The following is a 22,670-nucleotide window of genomic DNA, read 5'->3' on the forward strand; positions in this document are numbered from 1 at the left end:
TTCCATTTTCTTTTCTATTTTGCCCTGGTGTGCTGATTAGTAGTCTATAAGCTTCCTTATCTCTGCAAGTGTAGCAACACAAATTTCCTTTCAGTCTGTCCCACTGCAGTTGTGAGTAGCCGTGTGAGTAATAATCAAAATCCGATTCTGCCGTTTTGCTCCAAAAATGGGTTTTCACTTTCTTTTCTGGCTTTCCATCTTGGGCTGGTGGGCTTTATTGCAAATATAATTTTCTCTCTCTATCCTTACTCCTTGCCAATTCCTTCCATTCAAAGGAATAAAGTTAGCTGATGTTTGGGGGTGAGGTTTGCAGGGGGGAGTGCTAAACTTTGGTGCTATCATTTGATTAAACATTTTTCTTTTTCCTGGGTTGCCATTAAATATCCATGTAAACTGTGATAGGATATCTGAACCAATTGTTCTGTAGGAATCATTGCATTTGTGTTGCCACATATTGGTGGCTGCTGTATTTTGAGTATTTTTCCTTTTGCATTAAATAATAAATTAATAAATATCTTATTGATACACACCGACCTGGTTCCTAGTCCATTGTGACACAGGGTGTTTGTGAAGGTGGGTGCGGGACAGGTTGGAGGCCTACTCAAAAGAATCTGTGGTTTGTTAAAAATAAAAAGCGCTTTATTGTACACCACGTTCATTGTCGGGGAAGGGGTCCCTGGCTGGAGTGTGCCGTGGTATAAATCGTGACAGATCGGATAGTGTGGTTTAGGGTGTGGGTGTAAAGGGGTGGTCATGGAGGCTTGAGGGTTAATCTTGGTCGTTGTAGACTGCTTCTATGTGGGGGAGAGGCAGTTGCTGTTTGCAAAGAGCAGTGTTTCATTGAAGAAACCATGCATTGTAGTCTTTCTTCAGACAGGTCCTATATGGACTGTGCTTACCATAATACAAAGGCCCTTCTAAACATATTCCATGATGCAAATGAAAAGACAAGACTCATTTAAAGTTCAGGTAACAATTATTTTATTTTTTGGTTGTATTTTCTCCGGGAAGCAGTCACAAACAAAAGATACAGGCTCATAGGAAAGGACAGTAAAGCGGGGTTAGTGTTTAAAGGCCCTCACCTCGTTTCTAACTAATGCACCCCAAAACTACAGTACATTTTGTAAAAGTAAATGTTTAAAAGCTGAAAACACGCAGAAGAGTTTCCCCACAGATTGTGTACAGAAGATTTTCTTCAACATCAAGACATTATGTAGGACATTCCATTCGGACGCTCATTAGAACCATTTCTGAGTACTCATAACTGTGATGCAAGTTATTTGCTATCCATCACTCAACATCTTCCAAATCTTCACTGGGGGCCAATGCAGATCAGGGTTGGGTGCGAATTCCTATGCCTTCCCGCCGGCCTATGCTCCAACAAAGCCCTAGATAGTCAAAACACAGAAATGTGTTCCCCACTGACCGCTGTGCTGAGTTTAGAGTGTGAGGCTTACTCGCCATTGATTCAATCTGCAGTGTTTTGGGGCAAAATCATTGACAATATGATGGAATGCCTCATGTTGAGGAGTAAGCACCAAAGGATGGAGCATTTTAGAAAGGTTTTATAATAATACATGTTTTGTAAGACTTTTGTAACACAATCTCCCTGACTAGTAGTATATGGCAATCGATAAGTTCATAAATTATGTTAGTGCGCATTCTGAACTGACTACTGTGGAATTTGTTGTGTTACAAGTAACATACCATTAACAAGAAACACTCTCTACTATACTCTAGATTGTTGAACTCATGTGTTAAAGTTATTAAGAAATCCACATTGGGAAAGCTAATTTGAGAGAAATTCAAAATGCTGTCTCTTTGCACTGTGGTAACTTGGCAGCCTCTCAGGTCACAGCCTATTGGCTGCCCGCCCCAGGCCTAACCCCAGAATGGGCCTGTACTCAGATAAAGGCCTTGATCCATTTATGCCTGGGTAGACATCAGCCTCCATGTGATCACGGGCATCTATATCACATTCTTCCTTCTTTTTACCCAACACCTCTATGTGTGGTAGGTCTTGAAGCGCAATGTCATTAAGGGGAAAACCAAAGCCCCAACTCCCATAATGCAAGGTGTTGATGGCTAAAAAATACAGGACTGATGATGATGACAGGGGGCCTGTTGGTATCTCTGTGCAGGCCACAATGCACACTCCCCCAGTTTACAGAGATTACACATCCCATTAAATCCAGCAGAACTGTGCACTCTAACATTTCTCATTTCCACATTCTCCCCAAAGCGGTATACTTAGGTGTTTTACAATACATTCTATGTCCTCTTAGCCGGGTGATAAAACGAGCACTGAAATGTATTAAACACCCAAGTATGATCTGTTCCTTCACACTTGTACTGTCAGCTATGCACCATGTTATGAATCAGCATTGAATGCACCACTTGGACACTCACAGGGGGAATTTTAATAGTAAATTGCCAGCATAATTCAAGTACTGCCTTATCTTTTTTTCATTATAGGGTATAAGTGCCATACTATTATGTAAGTCTATGCAAAAGGGATGAGCATACTCGTCCTTGGCACTTAAGGGGTTAAACATGCACTCTGTGACACGGCTTTATTTTGACCAAAGTTGCTTCTCCTGTAATGAAATGTTCAAATAATCATTTCATTGGTATTGTATTTTAAAGAGAGTTTTTCGTGTCTTTCCGGTCCGAATTTTGGACTCCTCTTTTTTTCCAAGAGGCTCTGCTTGTCGTACAATGGAACGTCCATCTATGCTGCCTGGGCATTGCCTGCATGTTTGTGTTATCTAGTTGCTATGCTAATACATTAAATATGTCATATGTAGGAGAAGGGTCTGCTTAATATCTTTGTAAAGGCCCTTAGCCTGTGCACACCTTATCACCGGAAGAGGGGTGAAGACACTGCAGGAAGCTGCAAAGTGGGACCATTGATTCACAAATCTGCTTCAGACAAAGTTCGAAAATTAAGAGAAGGCTCTTCCTACATTGTGAAGTTGTTAACCGTATGTGCAATCTACAGGAGTGTTGCCGTCTCCCGAGCAACTTTTCGATTTGGCACTTGGGTTAAAAAATGTTAGAAAAAAGATTGAACATTACAAGCTGGGTTTTAGTTTAGGCTTATTGGTGGCGAAACCTCCTCTTGAGAGCTGCTGTCATGTTCGTACAAGAGGGCTGAGGACATTTGACTAAGCACTGAGTGCCACATATTCCATTACGCTTGAATCCTTCCACATACAAAGTAGTGCATTGCAAAAGGATGCGCACAGCCGGAAATGCTGTGGCAAGCGTGCTCTCCAACACAGGAGAGAGCAGGACTTGCCCTTGAAGCATAAAGGGTAGAGGTGAGCTGCAGCTATGAAGCCATCTATTTCCTGCTCAATTCGCAATGCCTGGATTGTGGTGTGTGTAGCAGGCCACATAAAGTAGGGCTGCAATAAATGGCAAAGAGTGAATGCATGGGAGATGCTAATATAACGCCTATTAAAAAAGCTGATGGGGAGTCATCACAATTTAAATTCTAAATACAAAGTGGGGAGATTCTGTTTTGGGCACTGCAAAGAGTGGCCCACCATTCTTTGTGAGGTTGCACATTACTACTGCAGTTACAAACGCCACAACTACAGTTGGTGTTGGTTATCGGGCTACTAGCAGAAAGGCCGCGGGCCGTGGCAGCTGGGGGACGCGGTCATGTTACGGAAGTGCAGGTTGTACGTGTCGAGCCGCTTCCTGAAACAGTCCGCAGCCTCTTCATCGCAGTCGCAAACCTCATATTCGCACTTGTTGTGGGTTTTAACTGTGGAAATAAAATAAAATGAGGTTACACAGTGTTCACATGAAAGAGCCAGGCAAGTGCAGGGGTGGACTGGCATATAGAGAACTCTGGAGATTTCCCGGTGCGCCTCTGCACCCTTGGCCTCTTGTGTGCGATATTTCCACATTTTCTCACAGGAAAAGAGTTGGATTTGCTGAAAATCTGTAATTTGGGGCCTCTTTTGGTTCCCAGTCCACCCCATGGCAAGTGAGTTCCCTGAACGAGGTGTTGGCTTATCTCAGGCAACGCCGGAAGTGCCAGTGACCAGGGCTACCTGAGCACTGTGTCTTGCTACACTCACTCTCTCTGACTACTGCTCTTTCTCTAGTTTTCTTTTCTTCTCGGATGTGTTGTTTACTTTCCACTATCTCCCTGGCTTGATTCCAGCTCTCGTTTCTGCTCACTGTAATGAAACAGCTCTTCTGCATGTTTCTAGTTTTCTCACTTCCTCCTTTCATTCCAAACCCTCCTCTTTTGACCTGCCTGTAGCTTTCAACATGGTGGATCATTCTATTCACTGCTCCTTGGAATATCGGGGTCTCCTTCTTTCCTGGCTGGCTTCCTATCACGGTAATCGCTCAGACTCTACTTCTTGGGCCGGTGACTCCTCTCATCTTCTCCATCTATGTTTTAGTGTCCCACGAGGTTCTGTCTTGGCACTTTAGAATTCACTCTCTATACTATGTGTCTTCTATTACTACTTAACTTGCCTTAAATTGCCACTTCTATGCAGCAGAGTCTCAAGTCTTTCTTTCTTTCTCTACCTTTTCTGATCTACTTCATGAGTCTCTTTTTGGCCGCCTTTCTCCATCACGCTCATGATGTTCACCTGCTGCCCCCTTACCTGACCCCGATTCGATACCAATGCTGGACCGATCTACGTCTGTAGGCCGGTAACAAAAGGCTGACCTTGCAGATTCCAGACCGAAAAGACCAGATTTGCATGGTTGGTCTTTTGTTACCGGACCTCTCCTGTTCCCTCCCTCTACTAAGTTGACCCCTCCCGCTGGCCCACCGCCAACCCCCTCAGCCCACCCCCACCTATCTGGTGCGTAGAGTAAACCCTGAAGTTCGACGTGCAGCACGTCCTGTTTTTGTGCGCAGCCTTTTATGACCCGGGCCTCAAGATTCACTTTATCTAGCCCACAAATGATGCTGGCCTGACATAGAGGCCAGATATACATCTTACGATGGCCAATGATGACATTGTACAATGTCGGGCACTCAGTTTTGTTATAACCATGCCCAAAGATCTATTGTTTGGGGAGGTGATAGCCTGTAGCCCCAGGGCTCTTTTTATAGTTCCTTCCGCACCCCCAAGAATCCAGGCGCAGCTAGAAAGCTCTGCCCTAGCCCTAGCCAAGCCAGTACTTACTGCACTTGATCTTGTCTTTGTAGGCATAGAATCTGTATGTCGTGGCTTCAGGGACGCAGCCCATCATCCGAGCCTTGTTGTAACAGCAGGCGTGTTCATGGCAGCACCTAACCCCGCACAGGGAGACAGGGGAGACAGAGTGAACACATCGCGTACTGGCAGTTCCACAAGGGTCACGCAACACATTCTCTTACTGCAAGTCTCAAATCTGTCGAAAGCTTTGAGATCTGAAGCAATGTTGTGCATATACAGCAAATTGGGGTGCTACTGCACTGTTGGCTATCTGCTAAATGAAGTTCATTTTGGGCCATTTGGCCTAAAACCATAATGACAGCATTAAACATAACATACTATAAAACCATATAATAAAGTAGATACAAACATACTATATGTAAAAAAGTAAACAATATATATTAGAAAAGAAACATGTAAAGAATACAATTAGTACTCGCAGACAAATATAGGCAATGTATAATAGAAATTATCATTAACCTTGGGTGGAACAATGCTAATCGACAACGGTTAAAATTCAAGTTTTTAAGCAGTGGAATTAAAGAACGTATACTAGGGACAATATGACATGGCAACAAAACTAATGTAGGGCAGCATCATGGTAAAAATATCACATTTACTGGAAACATCCTACTCTTTGTCCCAGAATGCGAGGAGAGTGCTTAAAGGCAGCTGGGACATGAGTGATCGGCTTCGTAGCTTTCTATAGGCACTCAGGTCACATGATCAAAATAAGTGGCAGGCAATTCTGACACATGACGAAAGGGTAGATAAGCAAATACTGCAACCTTACAATTTCCATAAACACTTGGCTATTATAGAGATTATCGGCACGTAAGAACACCTGGTTCATTAATTTACTGATTAGAGTGAAATCGTAAAATATGTCGAGTAAGTTCAAAGACTATAAAGTATGCATAACACATGAGGTCCATTTTGATGGCTTAATATTGGCCATTAATAAAACATGTCTCAAAAGGAAATTATTAGAATCCCCTTATAATATCGGGGCCAGCTGAAGTTTCTAACCCAATGGTGTTGTATGAGTTTTGATATAATCTTCAGCCATAGACCCATTCAATATATTACCATTTTTAAAATGTCCTCTTAGATTTGTAATTGGTTATTTATAACGCACTTAATACCCAGAGGTTTCTAAGCACAGACCGGAGATCGAACCTGTGCTGCACCATGTCATCTTGCTTCTAAGGCGAGCAGTTACCTCTGAGCCAATTACAAATACAATTACAACACACGTGAGAAGGGGAAGTAGTCTATTTGCTCACCTTTTCGTCTGTAAAGTATATAAGCCGGGCCAATGAGATTAATTTATGTCCCAGATGTGGAGATAGCAATGCCCACCTACTGCATATGCTTTGGTCCTACCCTAAACTGTATGTATACTCGAATGCTCTGAAGGCCACCTTGATCATTATGCTAGGGGAGGGGGGGCAGCTGGATCTGTAGGTAAGTGACTCCATGCTTGGCTATGTTACCTCAGCAGAGACTCTTGAATCTGGGTGTGTGCTTGGCCAAGAGGGGAATACTCATGAGGTGGACACACAAACAACCTCCCACGAAAGAGATATGGCTGAAGGATATGGTCTATGCAAATGATACTGAAGAAGTATATCACCTTAATGCCTAATGTCTCCAAACCCAAGGACATATGGTCTGACTTTCGGGCATACTTGGCTGTGGCTGACACACTCCCTTGACGTGAACTGCTAATTCCATGTTCTGTTAAGATTTATGTGCATATGTGTGTGAGCATCGAGATTGTATTTGATTTGATCATGCTTCTTAACTCAAATGTGGTATTGTTACTGTTGTATTCCAAGTGTAATACATAAACAGTTTTAAAAATGTATATAAGCCTTTGTACCAGTGTTAAGCTGCATTATAATGCTAAGAAGTTAATGTTCGACACCCAGCTCTATAAGAACACAGCAGCGCCAGATCACTATGGTCAATGAACAACTCCATAAAAAACAAGTACATGCTATGATGCCCGATTTCATATTATCTGTCAATCAGTAACAATAGTTTAAGACCATGGTTTGAAGCTCCTAAACTTTGTTACGATCTGAAATGTGCGTTAATTAGAATGTGGTTACTGTTGGGCCTATCCAAAATGTTTTCACGTATATATTTACCAAGAGTGTTCAAGAAAATGCCAAAGTACTAAGCCTTTAACATATAGGATCAACCCTAGAATCCTTTCTTTAAAAACCGGCACAATTGCGGATTTAGGCCAATGGTTAGGCTAAACCTGAGAAGTTAAAACAACACAAAAAAGGTTATGCAGAAAGGGAAGCTATAAAACTGTACAATCTTTATAATAAATCGATGGGAGCAGTGCCACGCCTTGGTGCTTGGTTAGTTTTAAGATTATTGCCGTATTTGCATATATTCCCTGGTGTAAGATCATGCACTAGAGAATCTAGACTCGTAAGGTTTTGGATAGAAGAAGAGGAGCAAATACAAAAAGGTTACTCAGCGTAGTAATACTGGTACTCTTGGTCCATAGTATGCTTTCCTCCATACTCACAGTACGTCCCTGGGAACGGGAGCAGGGATCGGAGTGTGTTGCAAAGCAGCTTCATGGAATTTGGTGTGTAGGCATGCCCTTTACACACCCGTGCCCCTGTACCTCCCCCGTGCCCCGCCCTACTGCCAGTCCCTTAATCCGAGTCAGACGGGACAGAGTGGTACACTAGCAGCAGAGCTTTCTTGTGTGAAAAACTCTACTACCTCCTTGGCACGTGACCCAAAAGGTTCGCCCAGTGTGATGGGTACCCACAGGCTTTTTTTCTCTGTGGACTCACTTTTTGTCTGATTTGGTTCGGGGAAGGGCATATGTGGCGTACCTGTGACATGTGCGTCTCTCTCTTTTGTCTAGCACTTCATAATAGGCGTGCACCATGGGAGGCAGTATTCGGCAGGCGCCTCGACAACGAAGACGACGACTTAATAAATTCATTGCATAAGGTAAGCAAATTCATTTTTTCAAAGGTACCCTCTGCAGGGGATACTCTATGGGGTGCCATCCTGCATGGCATAGGTCAAGAAGACCATTTCCCATTCATGTCAGCCTAGCATACCGGGCAGGGGCCCAAGGCCCTAAAAGGAACTGCTGCAACAACCGAAACCAAAGTCACGCCGACCCAATGGTCTGGCTGGGGGGAGACACCTGGTTGCACACAAACTCAACCAGCACCCTGTCACCATACTAAGCAGCATGAGCTTGCTCCTATCCATACACCGCAAACGAAGGCACCACATGCTCGTACCAGCACGGAACGCAGGAGGAACAAGGATCCTCACCAATGGATGCATCAAAGCGGACATGGAAAAGAACACTTCACACCCAGGCCTGGCAGAGACAGAGGCGTGGCCAGGATTGTCTAACAAGTGGGCCCTGAAGCTGACACAGTTGGGCAAACCGCAGTGACATTAACATCTGTAAATGCCCACACAGTGCGGTTAAGTGGGCATTTACAGATTTTGGGTGGGCCTTGCCCGCTCAGGCCATACCCTGTCTACGCCTCTGGGCAGAGAGCCAAGTTGTGCACAAAAGGGCACACAAGCCGAACACGCATGCTTACGCCTGTTGGCATCAAAAAGCATGGGCGTCCACATCAGAGTCAAGAAAATGGGGGAAATATGCAAGAGGCCTGATTCGGCCCCGCTATGGAAAGCTGCAGAGGAAGAGACACACAAAGAGAAGGAAGAATCATCATTGGGACCAATGAACGAACCTGAGGTAAACCAACAACCGTGCAGTGCAGCCACAAGCTCACAGTTTATAACCAAATGTAGTGAGGACAGCTCCGACAAACGAGCCATGTATAGGCTTGCAATACTGGCAAGCAGCTCCCATGCAACTCCACTATGGTGGAATAACAAGTCAGATTCTGCCACAACACCCCCTTTGTTTCACTGGCGCAGGATGGAGAAGCCTTCTGGGACAGAGAGTCGAAACGCTGTTGACCCGCGTCAAACAGTCCCTAGAGGGACCAAATATGCACAGGTTTGTTAGGGATCTCATAAAAGAGATAATGCCCGAGCAGGCGTCCTCTAGCTCACAGCAGCATTTGACAACTCCAGCATCAACGTCACATTCAATGGATGCTATAATACGGCACAGCTCGGTGACTCTTCAACAAGAAACCAACGAGGAAGCGGACGAGGAAGGTTCCGCCTCAAATAAAATGTGCAAGGGAACAGTCTAGGATGAAGTGGAATTTTTACAACTCCCAAATTCGGATGTACCAGCAACAGAAACAGGGGTACCTTAAGAGTCCCTAACAAAAAAACAGAGATAGCAAGTATTCCCCTACAGTAGGACATACTAGCTCAGATATAGAGAAAAAAACACACAGAAAATCACTCAATCACAAGGGCCAATTCCAGGATCATCAGAAACGCTACTAAAGGGATCATGCCAGAAACCCCTTGAATCATTTTAGTTGCAACAGGCTACCAAAGAGTTCCAGATTTCCTGTTCTTTGGTACATGCCCAGCAACACTGACTTTATAATGACATCTAGAGAGCTTCGTGGAGTAGTGGTGACGAAGTTGGATTTTAAGGCGTTCAGGAGCTCATACTTTGCAGTTCTAGATTCCTCCTCACACCAGAAGTTCTTATTCATGTGCTGTGGAGTGCCCTGCGTGCAATGTTCAGCTTTTGCGAGGCTGAGAGGAGAACAGTAAAGTGAAGCCAGGAGAAATTGCCTTTGCTCTTCAGTTTTCCTGGCCGCCTTGTGAAAACGTAAATGCTGCCTGCAAACTATGCTTTGCAGGCGGCCTTTACCAATGGACGCCTGTGGAATTCGCCTGCTCTGTATCAGGTGCTAAAATGAAGCAGATGCCCTGGAAATTAATTTCTTTCACGCTTGCATGAAAATCTCATGCAGTCGTAAAATCAAGTTTACAGACGAGAGGTAGGAGGTAAGCACAGCGGAGATGCAACCTCGGCTCCGTGCCCCTTTGCCACCTTTTGTGCACACAAAAATGGGACAGGACGCGGAATGGGGGTGTGAAAGCATCACGCTTTGCTTTTGCACCTCCATTTCCTGCTCCGCCCATTGTAAAATTACCTGCGTATTTCAAAATAACGCGCAGGTGATGAAATGGATGAAAAATGTAATGATGATTATTATTCAGTTTCAGGCATTTGTCAACTTGAAGATTGGCCTGAGGGACACCGTAGATTAAATCACTCTAGAACCTGTCCATAAGTCTGATCTATGTGATTATTGAGACGGCTGAAAATGCAGACTTTTTTTAACCCTTTACACCACATATATATGCGGGGGGGAGACCCCCACAGCCCCCGCCCGTATTAATATTATATTCTATACCTCCCCACATATATATGTGGTGTAAGGGGGGTGCAAAAAAAAAGTAGGCATTTTCAGCCGTCGCAATTGTCAGGTCATTATTTTGGTACGATTCCATTTAAGTCTTCTCCTAGCACTAGCAGCAGATGCATGATCCAGGTCAAGGGATGCACTGGCTGAATTAAGGGCTCCCTCCCTCTTTGAATTTTAAACTTTATGGAAAGTTGTCATACTGGTGTCTCGTCATGACATCAGCACACATTCTCCACTAATCGCTCTGTTTAGAGATGAAATCATCAGTACAAATGGAAGTGACCTTTCCTGGGATTACACCAATGAGATGCCTATTTATAACCGGTCATTTAAATGTAACTAATCATTGAACCAATCTTCTCCCATCAAGAACACAGATGTTTTGGACATCTGAGGAATACCCCAATCTTTGATTTCATCCAAATCTAGTCCAGACTATAATAATTTGGGTCTAATACGAGTGCTGAAGCTTTGGCAGGCATCACAAGTTGGGGAATAAAAAAGAAATATGCGCATTGCAAGGGGACGCCCGTCAAAATGTGCACTACAATCCCCTCTGTGCAATTTTAATAATGGTTTGCACTATAAAGTGCAAGCAATGAACGCAAATCTGGGCAGACCCGGGTTTACATTTCACTTGGTCCCTCCCTTGCCTTAAAGCATGACTTAGCTCTTGAACTATCTGAAATGTCGTCAGGCCTAGTACGGTAGTCGCTTGTCTGTTTCCATTTCCTTCGCACTCTCTCCCTCCCTTCCTTATCTATGTCTTAGCTCTTGCACTATCTGAAATGTCAGGCGGAGTACAATCGTTAATTTCACATCCTTACTGTTCATGGCCTGTGAGAATGTCATTGTATTTTCCCTTGGTCCCTCCCTTGCCTCGAAGCACTTTGAAACACATTGTGTATAGGCGCTATATAAATAAACTATCATGTCATATCATTATTTGCACTTCTTAGTGAACACAAGTTTTAAGGCCTCCCACCCTGCACCCAGGATGGGAGACATTTCACATGGACTATTATGGAATCTGCCAGCTTTCAGCGGATGCTAAGAATCGGGCGGGATTCACTGGAATCCAATGCATTTATGCCAGTATCAAAATCCCATTTGTGGTGTAAATACATTCCTTTTTTGCAAGGCGGGCGGGTGGGGGAAGCAGAAACGTTAATTTTGTTCAGTGCCCCTGTTCCACTTATCGAAATGAGGAATGTCTGCCAGAGTGTTGTAGTGTGTGTGTAACAATGCGTAAACATTTTACACATGGTTTTGCACATTCTTTTCAACTCTAGGAACTGCCAAAATGAACGAGGCCCTTAGAGTGAACACACCCCTTTTGTTGCTATTGCAAAAATAGTGTTATAATGAGAACATATGTGAACCCTAAATACGACCCTAAGGCTCCAGAAATTGTTGAGAGCCCTGCTCTGTACACAAAACGTTGATGGATTGAATTGGTTTCAAGACTGTAGATGAGTGTGTGGGGATGTGGGCTGTGATACAAGTCGAAATAGTAAAATATTAGCCCCCAATCCAGACAGAAACTAACAATGTGCAAATTAGCAAGTGCAAAATGTATGTGCAACTTGCTGTATTTTGCTCTCAGCTGCTGATGGGATGGGAGCCCTGTTTAACCAGCATGGGCAGGTCTGCGTTCAGGAAATTATGCCTGTATGGTAATAGTATGCATAGTTGAGTGTATGGTTTAATAATGTTGGATGTTTTTAGAGTGCTACATGTCATTATGCAGCCACTTTAAAGGACTTGCCCACTTTCTAGATGGCGCTCCAGTGGATGTCGGGCCTCATTGTGAAATGTTATACTGGCGGTTTGATTGGGTGATGGGTTCAAGCATCTGTGGTAAAACCGGTAGACAATTTGATTCTTTACCCTATGAATCCTAATTTAGTAGTAGGCATCTTGAACTAAGAGACCTTGGCTTCTATGCAAAGTTAGCTTTAATGGGGCAACTGGAGCTGTACCAGTTACTCATTGGTTCTTCTAATGTAATGGATTGGAAATGAGCCAATTTAATCAAAGATTGCCTACCTAAGGCTTCCGGGACCTCTTGGAAATTCTAGATAGACAATGAACATACTTGCGCTTATATACCTTGAGATGACCTCAACAAAGTTCATCTTGGAAACATCATATCAGATGCGACTAGTTGATCCTGGCCCAACCACCCATTTGAATCCTTGCATTCCCCATTTTAGATGCACTATGACAAAGGGAATTGACATAAATACAAATCAAGAATGTGTGAGATGTCATCCTAGACTTTGGACAGTCGGCAGCTTTAGGTGTCTGCTTATGGGCAATGCCATTGCATTATCGAGTGGACTGGTCATACAGATCCCTGCCCTCGATGCACTTAGGCGCTGTCTCTCCTGTCATATTTAGTTGGAATACGACAGCCAAGAGTACATCAAGGCATCTCAGGAGGGGGAAGGCAAAATCTTCCTCTTGCATGGCCAGCCTAACTAACTAATAAAGGCTCCATGGCTCCACCCTTTCATGTGTTAGCTGCTAGTGGAAGCTTCACCTACTAATCAGAGTTAATTCAAGCAGTCCCACGGGAGGCCTGGTTGCAAGACTAGCAAAAGACAGGAAAACCCCAACAACCTTTGATATGCACTGTGTCAACCTGAAGCCAGCTCCTGCCTCTCAGTATCAAGGGCAGTGACCTGTCATGTCCGTGACTATGTATTTACAGTAGTCATCCCCACCAGGAGGACCACATTCAGAAGGTGCAAGTATGTAGTTTGGTGGAGACCAAAAGTCTGGTCCCGCCGTAGCTTCAAGGGAGACCTGCCACTTTAATCAGAAACCACAGAGAGCTCAAGTGACCAGAGAGACCCTTTGATCCACAACAGACAGGAAGATGGGTGGGATTTAGTATCACATGTTTTCACCCCTTTACCTTTTTGTTGCAAAACACTATGTTGTGACCTCATGCATACAGGAGATTGTTGGTGAAGACCCAGGATTGGTTCATTAAGATAGGCTTAGCCTACACCAATCACTAGGGTCAATTTGGTCAAGCCCCTCTTTTGGCAGATCATCTGAAGACTTCACAAGGAGTAAAAAGAAGAACTGATTTGGACCCAGGCTGAAGGTACGGTCTGCCTTACAGCTTCTGCCAGTGAAGGAATGCCAGGATTTCCAAAGAGGGAAGCAAGATCCCTCCCCTAAACATCTCCCAGGCAACAGAGGGAGATACTGAATCCAGAGGACCTTCCAGCAGCTCCAGAACCGATACCCAGCCAGCACACAGCATGTCCTGCTAGGATATGTATGCAAGCTTCCTAGGTGGGAAGTGCCAGAGAGTCTCTGAACCAACCCCAGGACAAGGCCGGTGCCTGCAACACACTCCTCAGCGTTGGGCTGTCCTCCTTAAAGGACAACACGAGCCCAGTGAAGAGGCTAGGAGGAGTGCATCGACAAGCTTTTACCAACGTCTGCTTAAAGGACATTTTTGAAGCAGTCAAGCCCCTCAAGCTGCAACCAATTGCACAGCTCACTGTTGTCACATCGTAGTCGCTAACATCGTCTGAGACGCCTCGACCAGTGCTTCAGATCCGCCAAACCAGCACTGAGACAATTATTCCTGACGCTGAGTCGCCATGTAGGCCAGCCTGCAGCCATCCGTCCAGCCTCGCTTGCCGAACTGCCTGCCGCCTGATACCCGCAGCTGTATCCCGTCTTGAACTCTGTCGCAGAAGTTGTAGAGCACCTTGAAACCGACTCTACACTGTCGAGAACCAAGAACTTCTGCAAGCACAAGGTACACTGTAGTTCTGTCCACAAGGTCCTTCTCCGAGGGCCCCTAGTGACAGTTTACGACCCATTGCTCCCTTTGAGCTGAAACCAAGTAGCCTTGAACTATTGCGATTAATTACTTTACCAACTACCCTCCTGTCATTATCCGGAATGCATCTCTTTTCCTTCTTTGAAACTGACTGTCCTCTGCATTCCTTTACAGGGTGGGTTGTATTTTGTAGTGTGCTAGAATTGTCTGTGTGATAATAATAATAAAGTAGACTTTTTATACAAACTTGATGGACAGTATCTTTTGTCATTGGGCAATAAATGTATTTTCGCTTTGTTGCAACTAACCAAGGATCCACGACCTTGCAGAGATAAGCCTGCCATTATGATGTGATATGATATGATAGTTTATTTATATAGCGCCTATACACAATGTGTTTCAAAGTGCTTCAAGGCAAGGTAGGGAACAAGGGAAAATACAATGACATTCTTAAAGGCCATGAAGAACAAGAATGTGAAATTAACTACCGTGCTGTGGTCTGGCGACGTTTCAGATAGTGCAAGAGCTAAAACACAGATAAGGAGGGGTGGGGGTGGATGGGAAATGGAAACAGACGACTACTGTACTAGGCCTGACAACATTTCTGCTAGAGTTTGAGATTTACAAGAGGTGAGGGAGAGGGGGAGGAGAAGGAGGGAGAGGAACAAAACAAGCGACTATCGTACTAGGCCTGATGACATTTCAGGTAGTGCTGGAGGGAGAGGGGTGGAACAAGTAAGGGAAGGGGGAGGAGACAAACATTTGTTGCTATCATACTAGGCCCAGGGACAATACTGATAGAGTAAGTACATAGAGAAATGTAGGGTAGGGCGGGAGGAGAGAGGGAGAAGGGAGAGGAGGAGAGAACAGAGAATAAGACAGTGAAAGGAGCAGAGAAGCAGAGGGGAAGGTGAATACAGTTGCAGAAGTCAGTAAAAACGCATAATGTTGCAGAGAACAGAGAATGTGAGCAACGTTTCAAAATGACGATGGGCACAGCATGAAACAGGGCCTCCATGCCTACTAGATGCAGGCAAGGTCCAGCATGAAGGTTGAGAAGTAAAGCGCACCAAGAGTCAAAGTGTCCTAAGTCAAATCCAAGCATTGGCAACAGATTGGTGATGGTGAGACCAAGGTGAATCAAGACAACTCCTGCAGTGATTAGGTGTAAGGAGGGCAGGTAGAGGAAGGGGAAGGGAGAGAGCGGGAAGAAGAGAACAGGCAGGCAGGGAGGGGACGGGGGCACAACGAAAATCACGGGGGACCAGGGAGGGAAGGAGGGCCCAATGGACATCACGGGGGGACCTGGGAGGGGAAGGGGGCACAATGGACATCACAGGGCAATAGGGAGGGTGCGGGGGGCACAATAGACATCAAGGGGGACCAGGGATGGGATGGGGGCACAATGGACATCAAGTTGGACCAGGGAGGGGAAGGGGACACAATGCACATCACGGGGGACCACGGAGGGGAAGGGGGGCACAACGGACATGACGGGGGACCAAGGAGGGGGTGGAGGGCACAACAGACATCACTGGGGACCAGGAAGGGGCTGGGCAGCACAATGGACATCAAGGGGGACCAGGGTGGGGGCACAATGGACATCAAGGGAGACCAGGGAGGGGAAGGAAAGGGGGCACAACGGACATCACCGGGGACCAGTGAGGGGAAGGAAAGGGGGCACAACGGACATCACCGGGGACCAGTGAGGGGAAGGAAAGTGGGCACAACGGACATCACCAGGGATCAGTGAGGGGGGCACAATGGACATCGCGGGGAGCCAGCGTGGGGACACAATGGACATCAAGCGGGAACAGGGAGGGGAAGGGGGCACAATATTCATCACTGGGGACCAGTGAGGGGGGCACAATGGACATCACGGGGGACCAGGCAGGGGGTGGGGGTGCACAATGGACATCACGGGGGACCAGGGAGGGGGTAACGTTCCGTCCACATTACCAAAATTGGACAAGGAGGTTGATCATTTGCTTGTGTTCTGTTCGGGTCCCCTCTGGTGTACTAGAGGTGTGGGGCTGATTGCTGGTTTAGAAACCGATATTCATCCCTGGACCACTGGTGCCCCGGAAGTTGATTTGTCACACTTACCAGTCGGTTTCATCCACAGGCACACCCTGCGTGTTGGAGCCGCAGTGACATCCATAGTTGGTATAGTTAGCGAGGCTGTAGGTGTAGGTCATGAACTTTATCATCTCGCTTAATTGGGCAGCAGTTCCCGCCGCGAAGGCCAGGGCTTAAAAAAAAAGAGAGAATGAGAAACGTTTTAGTGAACATTCAATGTTTTTCCCCAAACGGCGTTAGAGTCTTGGAAAAGAGAGCAAGAACCACATCACTGCCAGCAAACGACACTTTGACAACTCAAGAGCAGCTGCAGTGCACCCCTCCATCCCCCCATACTCACACTCTAAAGTTTTCCAGACACCTTAAAAGAAAATATGGCTCATGGATGCATAAATGACAACATTGAATGTTAAGAAGATAGAGTTGCGTGATGCCATCATTTTAAACGTAGGACTTCCTGTTGTTTGTCTTGACCGCCTGTGGCGTGGTGAGGCCTCCGGTTAAGAGGCGGGCCTTCCTGTTACAACATGGTGCCCTTTGTTATTGGCTGCATAGCCTGCCAGTGCAGGCTCTGTCATTACATATCTATTGCAAGAAATGTACTGGATGTCTGCATTGGCGTGGTGTTCACCTTCCAAGTCGAAAACAATGTCCTGACATTTTCGCATGAAATCGTTGGTGCCTCCTTCCCCAAGATGACATGGAATGGTGCGCTCCAGCTCAACGCATAAGTAGCAGTAGCCTGCCCCATGCCACAATCACACGTGACAGAGGCACCCATCTGATTAACTCCACTAGCTGAACCATGGACCACACTCATCCAACTGAAGCCGCAAAGCACACACACTCAGCGACCAAATACTCCACGCGGCACACACATTCAAGCCATTTACCACAAGCAACATTCAACACGCGCCACAAGGCGCATACTAGAGATGCCTACACTACACTCAACATCCAATGCACTGAACAGGGCATGCACGCAATCACACACTATACCACACTCAACATTCAACATTCTTAACAAGGCGCACACATCCAAATAATACCACACACTTGGCACCCAACAAACATTACAAAGCACAACCATGCACTTCATATGCCACACCCAACACTCATGAGGCACACACCTTGCACATGCCAGAGCCCACCCAAAGGATCCATCCAACGAAACTCTCAGAGCTAAGTTATATTAATCGGCTTTTATAGTGCACTCAGTAGCCAACAACACACAGGTTTCAGCAAACACTGCGTTCACACCCAACCTGGCAGCACATGTCAAGGGGGGTGGAGAAGGTTATAAAAACCAAACTCTCTTTCTGGAGCTCCACAAACAGACCGTGGTCTGAACCATAAACTGCACTCAGTAGCCAACAACACTATGCTTCACATGCAGCACGTCCAGAGTCTGTCCTTTGCAAATCCCATGCAACATTCTGCCAGCCTGTTTTTCTGCCTTCAACAACGCAGTCCACCACGCTTCAGGCCTGATTTACAAAAAACACTTTTAAATGGGAAACCCCCATTGAAAAAAACTTTGCTAATCAGGCCCGATGTGTCCAGCTCTATTTTACTCTTGCACAATGATTAGCCGTCCCGGCGGCTGCCCTTTTGAAGCCTTTATTGAATTGGCCTCACAATATTCCTGCCAGGATACAGTCCTATATGTTTAGCACCCTTCCTGTGAAGATGAACTCCACAGTGGCTCTCCTCAGCTTTTCTAGCCGCGTGTGTTATATCAGGGCCCCTTGCTCTATCTAGAAGCCTCCCAGGATGGAAGGATGCTGTTGCAACAGCTGCAGGGTAGGCCCCGCACTGGAAGGAAAGGCTGTGACTGCTTCTTGACTATAACACATGCTAGGTTTGCAATCTGGCCCTAACGTCTGCCAAAGAAAACACACTGTGTGGAATAATCTCGCATGCAGTGTTCCAGAAGGTTCTCGGTGCACCCTGCCATGTGTTTTCAGATGTTCCGATTAGCACTGCCCTTTTCAGGGACAGGGTCTGCTGTACTCAGGTCAGTTATTTGAATTCTCGTGTTGCCAAGCATTGTTGTAGGCCACCTCTTGCGCCCAGTAAATGCCAGCTGGATTTCGCAGAATAACTATGGGGACACCTCGTTCTTCTTCAATGGTGACCGCCAAAGGCCTTTTTCACTATTCAGAAATAGGGGGTGTTGCTCACCCCTGCGCCAAAGCGAATGGTTTATTCCACAGTTTCAGGGACTTGTGGTGTATCTTCATTGGAGCCTTGTGGTACACCAATTGTATAATAACGTGGTATAGAAATATCTCAAAGTGAAATGTTGTGCAGCATTGTCTACCATGTATACAGGCGCCTCGGACTGGCTGCTGTCACAATTAGCAGCGTTAAGAGTTTTCCGATGCAGGGATCCCCAAAAACAGTATTTGACCTCACTGCCTTCCCCAAAACCAGTGCATGTTTGGACAGAAAGTCATCTGCTCTGTCATTTTGTGCTTGGTGTGTGGGTTTGTGATGGTGGTGGTGGCCCAGGGGGGGGCTCAGGTGGGGGCCCCTCTTCTCAGTGAGCTATAAGGGTGAGCAGACATATATGTTTGTTAACATGTGTGTGCAGGAACCAAAAAATGCCCAGGCCCAGGACTGCTCACTTTTCTCCCACGGGCATGGCACGTGCGCTCTTACCCACAATGATTGAGGCGCAGCTCAGGAACCCATGGAAGGCGCGCCCTGGCTGGGGGTGCAGTGTCGACATCACAGGGCAGAACACTGAGTGCAAGTGAAACTGGGAATTGGACCATCCGTACCAAGGATGGTCCAAGCCCCAGTGAAAGAGTGCAATGGTAGTGCAAGTTTCGGATGAGCTGAGATTCTTCTAATAGATAATGGTTGCCAGAGGGCAATAATAGCTGGGGAAAGGCAGGTAAAGCCGGAGACCCGCTGGCACATTCTATTGGTGGAGGGGAAATCCCATTCCCGCTTCGGTTACTGCCGCTCAGGCTCTTCCTGGTGGATTCTCCTTGTGTCTGCATCCCGTGGATGCACGCAATGCATTCCCTTTAAAAGGTTCTTGCGCATTTAACGGGGGCTCCCCGTTTTCTCTGCACTGTGCAGCCAGGCTACAGGGTGATCCCCCGCAGTACAAGAGCAAGGATTTACGTCTTGCCAGGTGAGGTGCCATTTTGACACCGCTTACCAGGGCCCGTTTTGATGTTCTTAGGTACAAAATGGCGCACAATGGAGACCCTTTTGCTGACGGAATTCTAAGCAATTGCCTTGAATTGGCTTATCGTAGCACCAGCACTGGTCCTGTGTTGCCCCGATACCACCCCCCCTCTCAACCTGCCCCCTAAAAATCATTGTGAGGCACAAAATGGCCACACAAATTGTTTTCTTGGGGCGTGCGCGATCTACAAGAAAGAATCTAAACATTTATGGGAATTCCGCTTTCTGTGCGGGCCTGCCACTGTGGAATCCTCCACAGCAGTGGTATTCAAACTTTTTCATGCTGAGCCCCCCTTGAGTAAAAAGTTTGTTGTCGAGCCCCCACCCCTTTCAGTAAAAATAGAGTTGCCTGGCCCTCCAGATGCCATGTCTGCAGATATTTTCTATTGAAAGCCGTCACCGTACTTCCTTTTTGAAGAGCCATGCGCCCACCTTGGCCAACCTTCGGGACCCCCCAAGGGGGGCCAGACCCACAGTTTGAAGACCACTGCTCTACAGTAAGGCAACAGTCATGGAGCCCCACAGATGGCAGAGTGAGTGTATGCAGGACTACGATTCAGGAAGCCTTTTTAAGCACCTCCTCCATCCCAACAAGGATGTGAGCTTGGCCACTGAATTCTGCAAAAGGCAGGACAATGCATAGATTTAAAGGGCCTGCTGATCTTCCCCAGCTTTCATGTTATTGGAATCTATAAAGCTGTTAAAATACAAGCTCCACACACTCTACTATAGAAATAAAATATACTAAATTGGGACGCGCCCCGCTGTGAAAGCGGGGCCGGCCTTTACGCTATTGTTTCTTTGCCACAGCGCCCCCGCGCTGTTGGCAAAGGAAATGCAGCATCTAATCTAAGCTAAAAGAGATTCAATCAGAGAAGTTCTCTGATTGAATCTCTTTTAGCTTCTCTCTTTTTTTTCTTTTTTTTCTGGGGGGGCGGCGCCCGGCCGCCCTTTGATAGCAGCCGCCACTGCACAAACCCCATCGCCACGCCCCCTGCCATGCACATTACAAACCTCCAAACACACGCGAGTGCTGTTTAAGCGAACGTTCAGTGTTCTGTACTGGAAGTGCAGGTTTCAACTTCTTCCTACACTTTTATTTTAAAATTAAACCATTCCGGAACAATTTCTTTTAACAATAGAAGCATAGGAACAGTAAAACGTAATAAAAAGAAGTAGAGGTGCACCGCTGCCAGCTGCTCGTGCCCTCTTCGACCACTGATTAGGTGTTAGCACAGGGGCAAACATGGCCCAGGAGCAAAAATGCATTGAAAAATATATTTTTTGCACAAGTGCAATATTTCTCTAGAGTTAATGCCGCACAAAATTATTGCACTTGCACATGCGCAAAGTTTCTGTAAAAAGGGCCGCCCCAGATAAAGCGAAATTCTTAACAACAGTCAAGCACTTGTCAAGCAGTTGGAATGTTTAAATAACAGTTTGCAAGCAGTGCTAAGCATATCCTTCTTGCAATCTGTCACTTTACGCTCTACGCATGGAGTAAACCGCTTAGAATATGTTCACTGACTATTTCGCTTGTGCACATTTTTCATGCCCTATACCAGCCACAGTCGAGCTTGGTGAATGGTGAAATAAGACATTTTGGAGAAGTTTGCTTGCTTGATCAATGCTTAAGAAATGCCTTTCATATTTTGACTGGGCAGGAAGACCACACATTTTGCAGGAGCTGGTGATTCAACCTACTTGATACTATTTTATGTATGTTTTTTCTAAATAACATTTCCACTCAGAAAGAACATAGTTGCCTGCTCCGGACATTAAAATGTGGATTAGGGAAATGACGTATGCCAATGAATGCGAGGAGGCCTATGCAGGCTTAAAGACATTTGGGAGCCTTTTCGTGAACACTTAAGTAAACAAAGAACTGTACAGTGGAAACCATGCAGAGTGAATGTATTAAGATATGCTGTTCAAACTATACTTATAAGGGTGGGCACTAAACCCCCTGGATGTTGCAAATGCTGTAATATTGCTGAAGTCTGTAAACGAGGATATAGGTCTTGCACTGCACTAAAATCAAGTTAAAAAAAAATAACAATACTAATACTGAATCATACTTACTACACGCAAAGGCCAACACACTGAAAATGAGTTTCGACATCTTTGCACCGGGCTCACTGGACAGGGAAGTTCCTCGCCGTCTAACTCCTGTCTGGTGACTTTGATGAGGAACGGCCCTATATATACTTGCCCGTCGCAGTATTGCGCAGTCTTCCTTTAGGATAATGATACTGTACAGCAAGGGCTGCAATTATACTGGAAAGACGTCATCCGGTTGGTTAATGACCAGGACAAGGACCTCTATTCATGGAGATTCAGTTGACAGGGTGACCGAGCAAGGTTATTAAGATATAGCGCTCTAGGAACGTGGATTCATGTCTAGGTGCTTGAGAGAATTTAGCTTGCATGTAGGGTGACCAGACGTCCCAGGTTTTGCCAGGACTGTCCCAGAATTTGGTGCTCTGTCCCCCCTTCTCAAGATGAATCTCCATTGGAAACTGCAGTGGTCCCCGTTTTTTTTTAGTATATCTCCATAGCAGACAAGCTGGAACGCACAATCTTGCACAGAAGAAATGCTACATTTTATAACTTAAGATAGTGTTCGTTTGTGATAAATTTATTATAGTATGTGTTAATTTGAGCAGCAACACTAAACCCCCTTCTCCTCCAAACGCTACTGAAGTGTACTACCGTCACAGCCACATTCAAGAGCTAGTCCTACTTTTACATTAGTTGCTCTCTCTCTGTTTTTTACTTTTTAAATCTGGTCACCTTAAGTCTGGGGCTTGTAAAAGGAGTAGCATTGAGAGTGATGGCCCGCTTCATGGAATTTTTTTTGCATGGTTCAAAGTGACTTTGCACTGCTGAAAAGTGACTTTGCACTGCTGAAAAGTGACTTTGTACTACCGACACAAACCCTGATTCATCGATGTGTGCAAAGTGTATTTTTGCAGTGCAAAATCAGTGCAAAGTCATTACAAAGACATTTTTGCAGTA

The 22,670-nt window shown here is 45.7% G+C and overlaps 1 protein-coding gene across 1 annotated transcript; it reads right to left on the bottom strand.

Annotated features, from left to right (window-relative positions):
• Positions 1–968: 968 nt before the first annotated feature.
• Positions 969–21,821, bottom strand: LOC138472103 (phospholipase A2 homolog otoconin-22-like). Its single transcript, XM_069610098.1, has 4 exons — positions 21,735–21,821; positions 16,476–16,620; positions 5,169–5,275; positions 969–3,775 (listed from the first exon to the last, which is right to left on the bottom strand). The coding sequence occupies exons 1-4, from the start codon at positions 21,772–21,774 to the stop codon at positions 3,627–3,629; spliced, it is 441 nt and encodes a 146-aa protein (XP_069466199.1). The 5' UTR covers positions 21,775–21,821; the 3' UTR covers positions 969–3,626.
• Between the last annotated feature and the right edge of the window lie 849 nt (positions 21,822–22,670).

The sequence above is a fragment of the Ambystoma mexicanum genome, chromosome 8, assembly GCF_040938575.1.
Source record: "Ambystoma mexicanum isolate Mex_15411 chromosome 8, UKY_AmexF1_1, whole genome shotgun sequence".
In the NCBI taxonomy this organism is placed as follows: domain Eukaryota; kingdom Metazoa; phylum Chordata; class Amphibia; order Caudata; family Ambystomatidae; genus Ambystoma; species Ambystoma mexicanum.